The following is an 11,819-nucleotide window of genomic DNA, read 5'->3' on the forward strand; positions in this document are numbered from 1 at the left end:
CGGGCGGGGCGCGGGCAGCCCCCCGCAGGCCCACCTACCCTCCGAGCGCCACTCGCTGCCGCAGGGGCCGCCGAGCCCCGAGCCGGACTTCTCAGTGTTCAGGGACTTCATCAGCCGCAAGGTGGCGTTGGCGGACGGGGACCTATCGGTGCCGCCCTACGACGCCTTCCAGACCTACGCCTTCGAGGGCGCGGACTCACCGGCCGGCTCGCTCAGCTCGCTGCACAGCGGCTCGTCGGGCTCCGAGCAGGACTTCGCCTATCTCAGCAGCTGGGGTCCGCGCTTCCGGCCCCTGGCCGCGCTCTACGCCGGCCACCGCGGGGACGACGAGGCTCAGGCCTCCTAGCCCCGCGCCCTGCCGTCGGGGCGCGGCTGCTCACCAGCCCAGCACACGCCGGGGCCCCCAGGCAACGCGTTTCCCCGCGGACCCCCTTCCCTGCCCTTCCCAACCCTCCCTCGGCGGCCGGACGGAGGAGGACTTGCTAGGAGCGGATTCTCCCGCTCCTCCTCCTATAGGGGTACAACTTGGGAGCCCAGAGGTGCGGGATTCTGACCAACGGCATTAAAACTGAGGCGAGACCGGGCGGGCGCTGCGTGGCTCTGGGGTTAGAATGGGAGATGGGGGTGGCGTTGCAGAGTCGGGAAGGGACGGGTCACTCAATCCTGGCCTGGGGGAGAATGCTGGAGGGAGCACGCCGCTGAGATGCCCCACCCCAGGTTTCCCCATCAGAGTTAAGAGGAAAGAAGGCTGTTCATTTACTAAGCACCTACTGTGTGCTGGGACGCTGTACAGAGACCAGCTCAGTCGTCAGAGAAACCATGAGGTGGTGTCCTGCACGGAATAGAAGGGGAAAGGACCCCAGAGAAGTGGTTGTGACCCGTCCAAAGGCACCTGGCCAGTGAATGGCAGAGCCTCTGGCACTGGCCAGCTGCCTGGCCTCGGGCAAGTCACTTCACTTCTCTGGGCCTCAGTTTCCTCATCTGTCAAATGGGGTTAATAACAGAACCTACCTCGAAGAGTTGTGAGGCTGAAAAGGGTTCATATGTGTCAAGTGGTTAGGACAGTGCCTGGCACATAGTAGGTGTTCAATAAATGCTAGCCTTTGTTACTATTCTTATCTTTGTGGTTCTTAGAAGCCCAGTGTGTCTGCCTCCAAGGTCTGAGCTCTCTCCCTTGCTCCAGATGCCCTTCCCCTTTTCCCTACATCTCCAAGGGGAGAGGAAAAGGTTGCAACTGTCAGCTCCTGATCCTGCCCTGCGTGGGGGATAAGGACACCCCCAGCAACTGTGGAGCCTTCAGGAGTCTCAGACCACACTGAAACACCAGCGGAGCCAAGCAAGAACAAGCTGGGTGACTCCAGGACTTGAGTGGATGCAAGGATTGACAGGAGACAGAGGGGTCAGAAACCACTGGGAGGGGTCAGAAACCACTGGGTAAGAGCCTTATCTGTCTGGCTTTGGAACCCATCAGTCTCCCCACTCATGGATCCCAAATTAAGAACCCCTGGACTAAGTCACCTGAAGAGTTTCCAGCTCTAAAACCATATGATTATAAGATACAGGTTATCTGTCCTCCCACCTCCCCCCACACCCAAGTGATTCATTCATTCCGCATTGATCCAACATGAATTCCAGCTCCTGCTAGCTGGGCATCCTTCATCAAGGTCCTCCACTGATGAAGCCTCAGTTGCCTTATCTGTAAAATGGGGGTAATGATAGTCTCTTCCTTAAAGGATTATTAAAAGTCTTAAATGAGATAGTGGATGTTAAACTCTGAACTCAGTGCCTTCCTGACATGTGGAAAGTTCCCAATAAATGCTTATTAGCCTTATTTTTCTTACCCTCCCAGAGGGCTCTCATTCATTCCCACATTTGCCAAGGTCCACTGTGATAGATCTAGAGATGGCCCGTATGTCCCAGTGCCTTACCTGCATTATTTTCTCTCATTTAGGTACTGTCAGCCCCAGTTCACAGATGAGGAATCTGAGGCTAAGAGAGTAGTAAACTGCCGAGGGTTACACAGATGATAGGTAGTTCCTCCCTTCCAGTAGCTCAAGACCTAAGTTGGAGGAAGGAAGTGGATCAGGGAGCTGAAGCAGCCAAAAATAATGTGTTTGGTAAGAGTAGTCGAATTGACAGAATAAGATCCTGGAAGCACTAAAGAAAGACTGAGTAATCCTGGAAGGCTTCCCAAAGGAAGTAACTTCAACTGGGTCTTGAAGAATGAGTATGGGATGTGAGGTGGCCAAGTGAGCAAGAGTGTTCCAAGAGGAACGAAGAGCATCTGCAAAGGCTGGGGTGGGGAGAAGGCAAGAGGATGTGGCAGCTTCGGGAAGGGTGTGTGGCCCTTGGGACTGAATCACAGGGTGGAGGAGTGGTGGGACATGAGGCAGGGAAGGCTGGTTGGAGGTAGTTGTGAAAAGAACTTGAAGGCCAGGTTAAGGAACTTGATAACTTGCTCAACTTGAACATGTCTTCTAAAGTCCATTGAGAGTGGCCAGTGGCAGGGATGTGGGGCTAGCATGGTAAGCCCAAGTGGAGGGAAATCTGGGAACCCCCAAATCATCCCATGTGGGACCCTTAACCCATGGTTCCTATAGCTCATACTACAAATGGGCATGTTAACTTGGGGACCCCTGAGGAGAGCTGCAGCTGCCTCTCTCACCGCTGTGTGCCCAGCTCTCACATACAGAAGCCCAACAGCATTTCTGAGGTTGGTTGCCAGCTCCATTGTAGAAGGGGGGAAACTGAAACCCAGGGAAATAAAGTGGCTGGTTCAAGGTCTCCCAGCTAGTATAGGACACAGCAGAGATGGCACAGGTCCCCCTGGCTCCAAGCCTGTCCCTTCCACATGCACTGGTTGCCTTAGCAGATACTGACCCCACCAAGAAGGAGGTCACAGGCAGAGTATATGTCCAGAGGGACACATGGACATGAAGTCATAGGTCCCTTGAACATCCTGTCTAAACCTCACACATGGAGAATGACTTACCCAAGGTTGCACAGAGTCAAAGATCTTGCCAGAAATAAAGAACATTATTTATCCAGATTTGCCTTCTGAGCCTTTGGCTCTGTTTACCCACCGTATGATTTCCTTCCTTCCTTCCTTCCTTCCTTCCTTCCTTCCTTCCTTCCTTCCTTCCTTCCTTCTTTCTTTCTTTCTTTCTTTCTTTCTTTTTCTTTCTTTCTTTTCTTTCTCTCTCTGTTTCTTTTTCTTTCTCCTTCCTTTCTTTCTTCTTTCTCTCTCTGTCTTTCTCTCTCTCTTTCCCTCCCTCCCTCCTCCCCTTTTCTTTCTTTCTTTCTTTCTGTCTCTCTCTCTCTCTCTCTCTCTCTCTCTCTCTCTCTTTCTTTCTTTCCCTCCCTCCCTCCCTCCCTCCCTCCCTTCCTTCCTTCCTTTCTTTCTTTCTCTCTTTCTTTCTTCTTTCCAGGGTCTTGCTCTGTCACCCAGCTGGAGTGCAGTGGCACGATCATGGCTCACTGTAGCCTCAATATACCGGGCTCAACTGATCCTCTCACCTCAGCTCCCCAAGTAGTTGGGACTGCAGACATGCACCACCACACCTAGCTAATTTTTTGTAACGATGGAGTCTTGCTATGCTGCCTAGGCTGGTCTCAAACTCCTAGGCTCAAGTGATCCTCCCTCTTTGGCCTCCCAAAGTGCTGGGATTACAAGCATGAGGCATCACGCCCAGCCATTGTGTGACTTCAGACAAGTTATTTATCCTCTGTGTGCCTCCGTTTTCTTATCCATAAAGTGCATATGCTCAGACCACCTACTTCATAGGGTTGCAATAAGGATAAAATGCAATAGCAACAGCTAACACTTACTGAGCATTTTACATAAATCAATGCATTTAATCCCACAACAACGCAATGAGGCATCCCCCATTTTACAGGTGAGAAAACTGAAGCACAAGGAGGTTAAGTAACTTGTGCAAGATCAAATGACTAATAAGTGGAGACGCTGAGATTTACACCTGGGTGCTCTGGTCCCCAGAACCTACCCCGTCAGCAGCATACACAGTGTCCGGCACACAGGAAGCCCCAAACATATGTCTTGGGTGTATCCAAAAGTCCCTGTCTGTGCTCTGGGAGAGCTCGTTCCTCTACCCACCACCGCATTCCACAGCCTGTAGAAGTCCTCAAGCCTCCCCATGATCTCTGCTAGTTCCAGAGTGGGGTGTAGAGGAAAAGGTAACATTCCCTCAATCCCCTTTGCTTCTAGCTCGTGCATCCACGCTTGCTGTCTCCACTGGGTGCTGAGCCAGCCCACAGTGAAATCCAGTGAGTCCTGCCCTTTCACTGGGTTGCACAAGGTGTCTACTCATTCCAAGCATTTGTGAGCTTTTCTGATGACTTGGGGTCACAGAGGAGGGTTTTATGGAACACACAGCTTTTGGTCATCTGTCTCATTGGTTCCCACCAGGTTCCCCAAGAGTTCCAAATCCTCTCCCTGTGTTAGGCAGAAAATACAACCATGCCAGCTCCAGGCTCCAAATGAGCAAACCCAGCTCTATTGAGGAGCTTAGAAAATAAAGACCCTTCCACTTACCGTGCCTGCCCTCCTTACAAGGCATCTAGGAAGATGAAAATAAAAATATTCCCCTTTTATTGTCATCATCATCGTCGCCATCATTATCATGGGATAAAAGAGTATTCAGGGTCTTGAGCAAGAATTGATGTGCAATTGGCCAAGGATTTCAGAACCAGGGATATTAATGACAACAATGATGATAGTAGTGATGACGGTGACAGCACACTTATATAGCATTGCAGCATGCCAGGCCCTGTTCTCAGCACCGTACATAATTAATACTAAGATAGGTAAATCTCATGGAGAATGGATGCCGTGTTTACTGTGTTTAGTGCTTTTACATAATTTGCCTTGTTTGATTTCAAGCAGGTGCTTTCATTAGGCCTGTTTGATGAGGATGAGATGAGGAACCCAGGGCTCACAGATGAACCACGCTTTGCCCAAGGGCACGAAGCCTTTAAAGGCCTGAAATCATTTTACACTCCCACCCGCCACAGCTCTGCACAGGGCCTAGATGACTCTGATTCTGAGTCGAGTTTCTGGGAGGACAGAGAAGCATGTTGGTGAGAAGGGGAGGCACTCCAGGGGGATGGCAGAGCTGGGAGCAAGAGGGACAGAGGGGCCTGGCTGGCTGACCACTGTCCAAGCCAGGGTCTGTGTCTCTGGTGTGTACCAATGTGTGTGTGTCCTCACGTGGCTGTAGACAAGCACCAGGGAGGTGGGAAGCCAGTATTGAGCAGCACAGGTCAAGAACTAACCTCCCACCTCCTGATTCAGGCAGCTCAGAGAGCCGGCTGCTGTCATAGAGGGCGTCTAAGCGCCTGCATCCGTCAGCCAGCCGTCATCACAGCCCACCCCCAGGTCACAAATCAGCAGCTCCACTCACCTCCTGCCAGCAAGCACTCCCAGGCCAGCTCTGTCACTGGTCGCTGAGCCTTTGGAAAATGCAACCCTGTCAGCCCTCACTCTGACGCGAGATGGCTCATGTTCCAGTGTGTGCATGAGCATGCCAGTACATGAATGCACACGTCGTACCCACAGACACGTTCACACCTGTGGGCACAATGCAGACATGTTCACAGCGATACACACAGAGCATATCCCTGCAGGTCTGCAAATGTGGACACATGCCAGCATGCTATGCATGCACGGGAGGCAAGCTCTCGTGTGTACTCATGTTTGTATTCAGAGCATACACATGCCTGCCATAGATAAGTTCTCTTACATGCATGTACATGTGTCCACTGGTACTCTTCAATAAGCAAACATATTTTCCCATTCAGGTATATACTCATACACATTCACTAACATATGTGTGTCCCCAGAAACTTCCAAATACACAGCACATATGTGTGCATACCCTCACATGTGCTTCTGTGCATGAACATACAACTCCATGCTCTCATTCTCAGTCATATGCACATTTGTATGTACTCACAGAAAAGCAAATGTAACCTCAGGAACAGTCCATTACAAACTCCAAATTCAAATGTATGGTCCCATAGATGCATTTGTACATGTGAGCACACAGGTCTATGTGTATGAACATAATATACACGATCACCTATAAGCACCTAAACAAACAGCCATCCTCCAACAAATACTCAGATCTGCACCAAGCACTCACACACATGCAATGGTATACGTGCATCTGCCTGTCTCCGTGTAGGTTCCTCAACTTCCAGACAACGTGTCCTCAGGCATTAACCACCTCTGTCCACATGCCCCTTTAAGCAGGCCCAGCATAGTTCACTCATACCCATGCCCCATGTGCCTAACTCAACCCCACAGACAAGCACGCACATAGACACGTGCCTCTAAAGCCCATCTCCCACATGTATGTGGAGTCAGATCCTTGTCACGTGGATGCACACACACACCCTCTCTGGGGCACAGCCTGCCCAGTCCCAGACCGTCAGGTGTGCTAGGGACGGCAGGAATGGTGCCCACACGCAGAAATCGCCAGTCACGCAGAATTGCATCTGCTGCAAACTTCTCATCTTCTGTGCAAATGATGATTAAATGTTATTGTGCAAGAGAAAACGGCAAGGAGGGATTCATTAGCTTTATTGTCAGGAACGATTCCATGGGCTCCAGCTCCCAACTCCAAGGCTGGTTTAACCCCCTGTGTGCTGGGGGGTGCCATGCCCAGACGTGGGATTGTTGAAAATGAAGGTCCCAGGGACAGAGATACCAGTGCTGGGCCCACGTGAGCCCATCTGGGTGCAGAGAACACTGTAGAAAGAGTCAGAATGTGAGGGAGCCACTCCAACCTTGCCTCTCATTTGCGTGTGTCCCTGGACCCATCATTTCATTCAGCAAATAATCGCTCATCCCTACCATGTCCCCAGGAATCTAGAGCCACAGAAGCCATGTTGCCTCTGGGTGCATGGGCCTTCTCAGATGGAGAAGGACAGTCTCCCAGAAAAGAGCTTAAGTAAAGGTTTTGGGGGCTTGGAGAAAGTGGAAGCAGTGCAGGACTTGTTCACGGAATAAGGACCTAGACAGGTCCATTGGGGAACAGATTGCAAAGGGCCCAGCAGAGCCTTCCAGAGAGATTGGGTCTTTTTCTGACAGTGGTGGGGAACCATGAAAAGTATAGGGACAGGCTGGACAGATAAATTGCAGGGTGCCCAGTTAAATGCGAATTTCAGATAAATAAAAAATAATTTTTCTAGGATTAGTATTCTAAATATTGCACAGGACATACTTATGCTAAATCACTTATATATTACTTATCTGGAATTCACATTTAACTGGGAATTTTGTATTTTTATTTGCTAAATCTGGCAACCCTATGTATAGATTTGCATTTTAGAAAGATTATCCTGGCTACTTGCCCAAGCTGGATTAGAGGATGAAAGAAGTGAGAGGGAGACCAGTGAGGAAGAGAGGAGGTCACAGTCTCACTTTCTTCCTTAATCAGAGAAGCCCCAAACTTTAGCTGGGCACATGGCCTTCTATTACAAAGACCACATTTCCCAGCTTCCTTCACAGCTGTGTATGAACCATGCATGAACTGAGTCCCAACCAATAAATAGGAGCAGAATTGTCATGTAGCAGCTTCTGGGACACCTCTTTGAAAGGCTGCTGACTCATGCCTTTTGCCTCTTTTTTACTGACCCTTTCTTCTTTTTGCTTGCTGAACACAGTTGAGATGGCCAGAGCTCAAGCAGCCACCTTGAGCCATGAGGACAAAGGTCATACCCTGTTGATGGACTTGGTTCTTATCAACCTCATAGAGCTACCATACCAGCCCTGAACTTCCCATCTCCAGACCTGGCTCACATAAGAGACTAATAAACTTCCAACTTGTCAAAGTCACTGACACTTTGGTCTTTTGTCTCAAGCAGCCAAACCTAATTCTAGCTGATATGAAAGGCTGACACAGGACTGTCAGAGAGAGACATTGAGGCTTAAACTGGGTCAGTGGATTTAAGAAATAGTTTAGAAGGAAGACCCAGCAGGAGTTGGCAATTGATTGGGTGTGGGGATGGCGGGTAGAGGAGGTCAAAGACTTCAGCCTTTGAGTGACAAGGGCGGCAAAGCTGGTAATGAGCCAGAGAACCCAGGAGAAGCCTTGGATCTGGGGTCAGGAGAGATCAGTTTGATTTTAGACATGCTGAGTTTGAGGGGCCTGCAGGCCACATGCACAAGATGTAGAAATGTAGGGCTGGAGCTCAGGAGGAGGAGCGGAGACTAAAGAGGTCTTTCTGCTCACTGGTGTCTTCAGGAGAGCTAAAACTGCAAGAGTAGGAGGCACAGGGACAGTGTGTAAAACGATGGGATCTGACAGTCAGGGGTGAGCCCTGCGGACTACCAGAGGCAGGTGGAGGGAGAAGAGTCACTTGGACCTCAGTTTCTCTAGCTGTGAAATAGGGGCAGCTGAGAGGGGTAACCTAACAGATTCCTAAAGCTCCTTCCTGATCCAGCATTCATGAATGTTAAGGTGTGATCTTAGACCATTTATTTTATCCTCCCTGTGATTCTGTTTCCCCTTTGGAAAATGAAGCTAAAATAGCAGCTACCCCATAGGGTTGTTCAGAGGAGGAAGTGATCCCCCACTAAAGCACCTAGCTCAGCCCTGGCATACAGTAAGCACAAAATAAACAGCAGTTGTTAGGATATGGAAAAGGTGGTATGGTGTAAGGGGAAGGAGGGGTGAGGACAAATCCTCTTTCCCATCCCAAGCCCAGNGCCCCATGTGCCTAACTCAACCCCACAGACAAGCACGCACATAGACACGTGCCTCTAAAGCCCATCTCCCACATGTATGTGGAGTCAGATCCTTGTCACGTGGATGCACACACACACCCTCTCTGGGGCACAGCCTGCCCAGTCCCAGACCGTCAGGTGTGCTAGGGACGGCAGGAATGGTGCCCACACGCAGAAATCGCCAGTCACGCAGAATTGCATCTGCTGCAAACTTCTCATCTTCTGTGCAAATGATGATTAAATGTTATTGTGCAAGAGAAAACGGCAAGGAGGGATTCATTAGCTTTATTGTCAGGAACGATTCCATGGGCTCCAGCTCCCAACTCCAAGGCTGGTTTAACCCCTGTGTGCTGGGGGGTGCCATGCCCAGACGTGGGATTGTTGAAAATGAAGGTCCCAGGGACAGAGATACCAGTGCTGGGCCCACGTGAGCCCATCTGGGTGCAGAGAACACTGTAGAAAGAGTCAGAATGTGAGGGAGCCACTCCAACCTTGCCTCTCATTTGCGTGTGTCCCTGGACCCATCATTTCATTCAGCAAATAATCGCTCATCCCTACCATGTCCCCAGGAATCTAGAGCCACAGAAGCCATGTTGCCTCTGGGTGCATGGGCCTTCTCAGATGGAGAAGGACAGTCTCCCAGAAAAGAGCTTAAGTAAAGGTTTTGGGGCTTGGAGAAAGTGGAAGCAGTGCAGGACTTGTTCACGGAATAAGGACCTAGACAGGTCCATTGGGGAACAGATTGCAAAGGGCCCAGCAGAGCCTTCCAGAGAGATTGGGTCTTTTCTGACAGTGGTGGGGAACCATGAAAAGTATAGGGACAGGCTGGACAGATAAATTGCAGGGTGCCCAGTTAAATGCGAATTTCAGATAAATAAAAAATAATTTTCTAGGATTAGTATTCTAAATATTGCACAGGACATACTTATGCTAAATCACTTATATATTACTTATCTGGAATTCACATTTAACTGGGAATTTTGTATTTTATTTGCTAAATCTGGCAACCCTATGTATAGATTTGCATTTTAGAAAGATTATCCTGGCTACTTGCCCAAGCTGGATTAGAGGATGAAAGAAGTGAGAGGGAGACCAGTGAGGAAGAGAGGAGGTCACAGTCTCACTTTCTTCCTTAATCAGAGAAGCCCCAAACTTTAGCTGGGCACATGGCCTTCTATTACAAAGACCACATTTCCCAGCTTCCTTCACAGCTGTGTATGAACCATGCATGAACTGAGTCCCAACCAATAAATAGGAGCAGAATTGTCATGTAGCAGCTTCTGGGACACCTCTTTGAAAGGCTGCTGACTCATGCCTTTTGCCTCTTTTTTACTGACCCTTTCTTCTTTTGCTTGCTGAACACAGTTGAGATGGCCAGAGCTCAAGCAGCCACCTTGAGCCATGAGGACAAAGGTCATACCCTGTTGATGGACTTGGTTCTTATCAACCTCATAGAGCTACCATACCAGCCCTGAACTTCCCATCTCCAGACCTGGCTCACATAAGAGACTAATAAACTTCCAACTTGTCAAAGTCACTGACACTTTGGTCTTTTGTCTCAAGCAGCCAAACCTAATTCTAGCTGATATGAAAGGCTGACACAGGACTGTCAGAGAGAGACATTGAGGCTTAAACTGGGTCAGTGGATTTAAGAAATAGTTTAGAAGGAAGACCCAGCAGGAGTTGGCAATTGATTGGGTGTGGGGATGGCGGGTAGAGGAGGTCAAAGACTTCAGCCTTTGAGTGACAAGGGCGGCAAAGCTGGTAATGAGCCAGAGAACCCAGGAGAAGCCTTGGATCTGGGGTCAGGAGAGATCAGTTTGATTTTAGACATGCTGAGTTTGAGGGGCCTGCAGGCCACATGCACAAGATGTAGAAATGTAGGGCTGGAGCTCAGGAGGAGGAGCGGAGACTAAAGAGGTCTTTCTGCTCACTGGTGTCTTCAGGAGAGCTAAAACTGCAAGAGTAGGAGGCACAGGGACAGTGTGTAAAACGATGGGATCTGACAGTCAGGGGTGAGCCCTGCGGACTACCAGAGGCAGGTGGAGGGAGAAGAGTCACTTGGACCTCAGTTTCTCTAGCTGTGAAATAGGGGCAGCTGAGAGGGGTAACCTAACAGATTCCTAAAGCTCCTTCCTGATCCAGCATTCATGAATGTTAAGGTGTGATCTTAGACCATTTATTTTATCCTCCCTGTGATTCTGTTTCCCCTTTGGAAAATGAAGCTAAAATAGCAGCTACCCCATAGGGTTGTTCAGAGGAGGAAGTGATCCCCACTAAAGCACCTAGCTCAGCCCTGGCATACAGTAAGCACAAAATAAACAGCAGTTGTTAGGATATGGAAAAGGTGGTATGGTGTAAGGGGAAGGAGGGGTGAGGACAAATCCTCTTTCCCATCCCAAGCCCAGGAAGAGGTTGGAAACCTGGGAATCCTCTCTGCGACCTTTAGTGGGCACCTCCTGTATGCAAGGACATAGAGCTATGCAGAGAGAAGATAAAAATGGGGAGAAAATGTACTTGCTTTTGAGATGGTGATAAAGGCTGGCCTTGCCAGGACAGTTTGAAGGAAGGTAAGATCCAGGGAGAGGGAAGGGGCTGGGAGAGGGACAGGGTGGGATTATCTGAAAGGTCTCCCAAAGGAGGCTTCTAACTGAGGCCTCCAGGGAGGAGTGCTTCAGAGCAGATGGAGAGAAGAGGAGGCCACCGCTGATCACAACACACACATCTGTGAAATGGGTCCATGGGGAGCAGAAGGGCAGTGAGAGGAGAAGCCCTTGAGCACTTCACATCCCCTGGATTCATGTTCTAGGGCTGCTGTAATAAAGCACCACCAACTGAGTGACTTAAACAACAGCAACAAATGATCTCCCAGGCCTGGAGGCTTGGAAGTCTGATATCCAGGTGCCAGCAGGGAGGTGAGAATCTGTTCCAGGCCTCTCTCCCAGGCTTACAGATGGCCATCTTCTCTGTGTCTCTTAACATCATCTTCCCTCAACACATCTGTGTCTGGGTCCAAATTTTCCTTTTTTATTTTTATTTATTTATTTATTTATTTATTTATTTATTTATT

General features: G+C 49.5%; 1 protein-coding gene across 1 annotated transcript in view; it reads left to right on the forward strand.

Annotated features, from left to right (window-relative positions):
- Positions 1-1,118, forward strand: part of CDH22 (cadherin 22) — a 140,422-nt gene extending 139,304 nt beyond the window's left edge. The window contains exon 13 of the mRNA XM_017877905.1: positions 8-1,118. Within this exon, the coding sequence (XP_017733394.1) occupies positions 8-346 (339 nt within the window). The 3' untranslated portion in view covers positions 347-1,118. The remainder of the gene's footprint in view (positions 1-7) is intronic.
- Positions 1,119-11,819: the final 10,701 nt, after the last annotated feature.

This window comes from Rhinopithecus bieti, unplaced genomic scaffold, assembly GCF_001698545.2.
Source record: "Rhinopithecus bieti isolate Rb0 unplaced genomic scaffold, ASM169854v2 scaffold_10347, whole genome shotgun sequence".
NCBI lineage: Eukaryota > Metazoa > Chordata > Mammalia > Primates > Cercopithecidae > Rhinopithecus > Rhinopithecus bieti.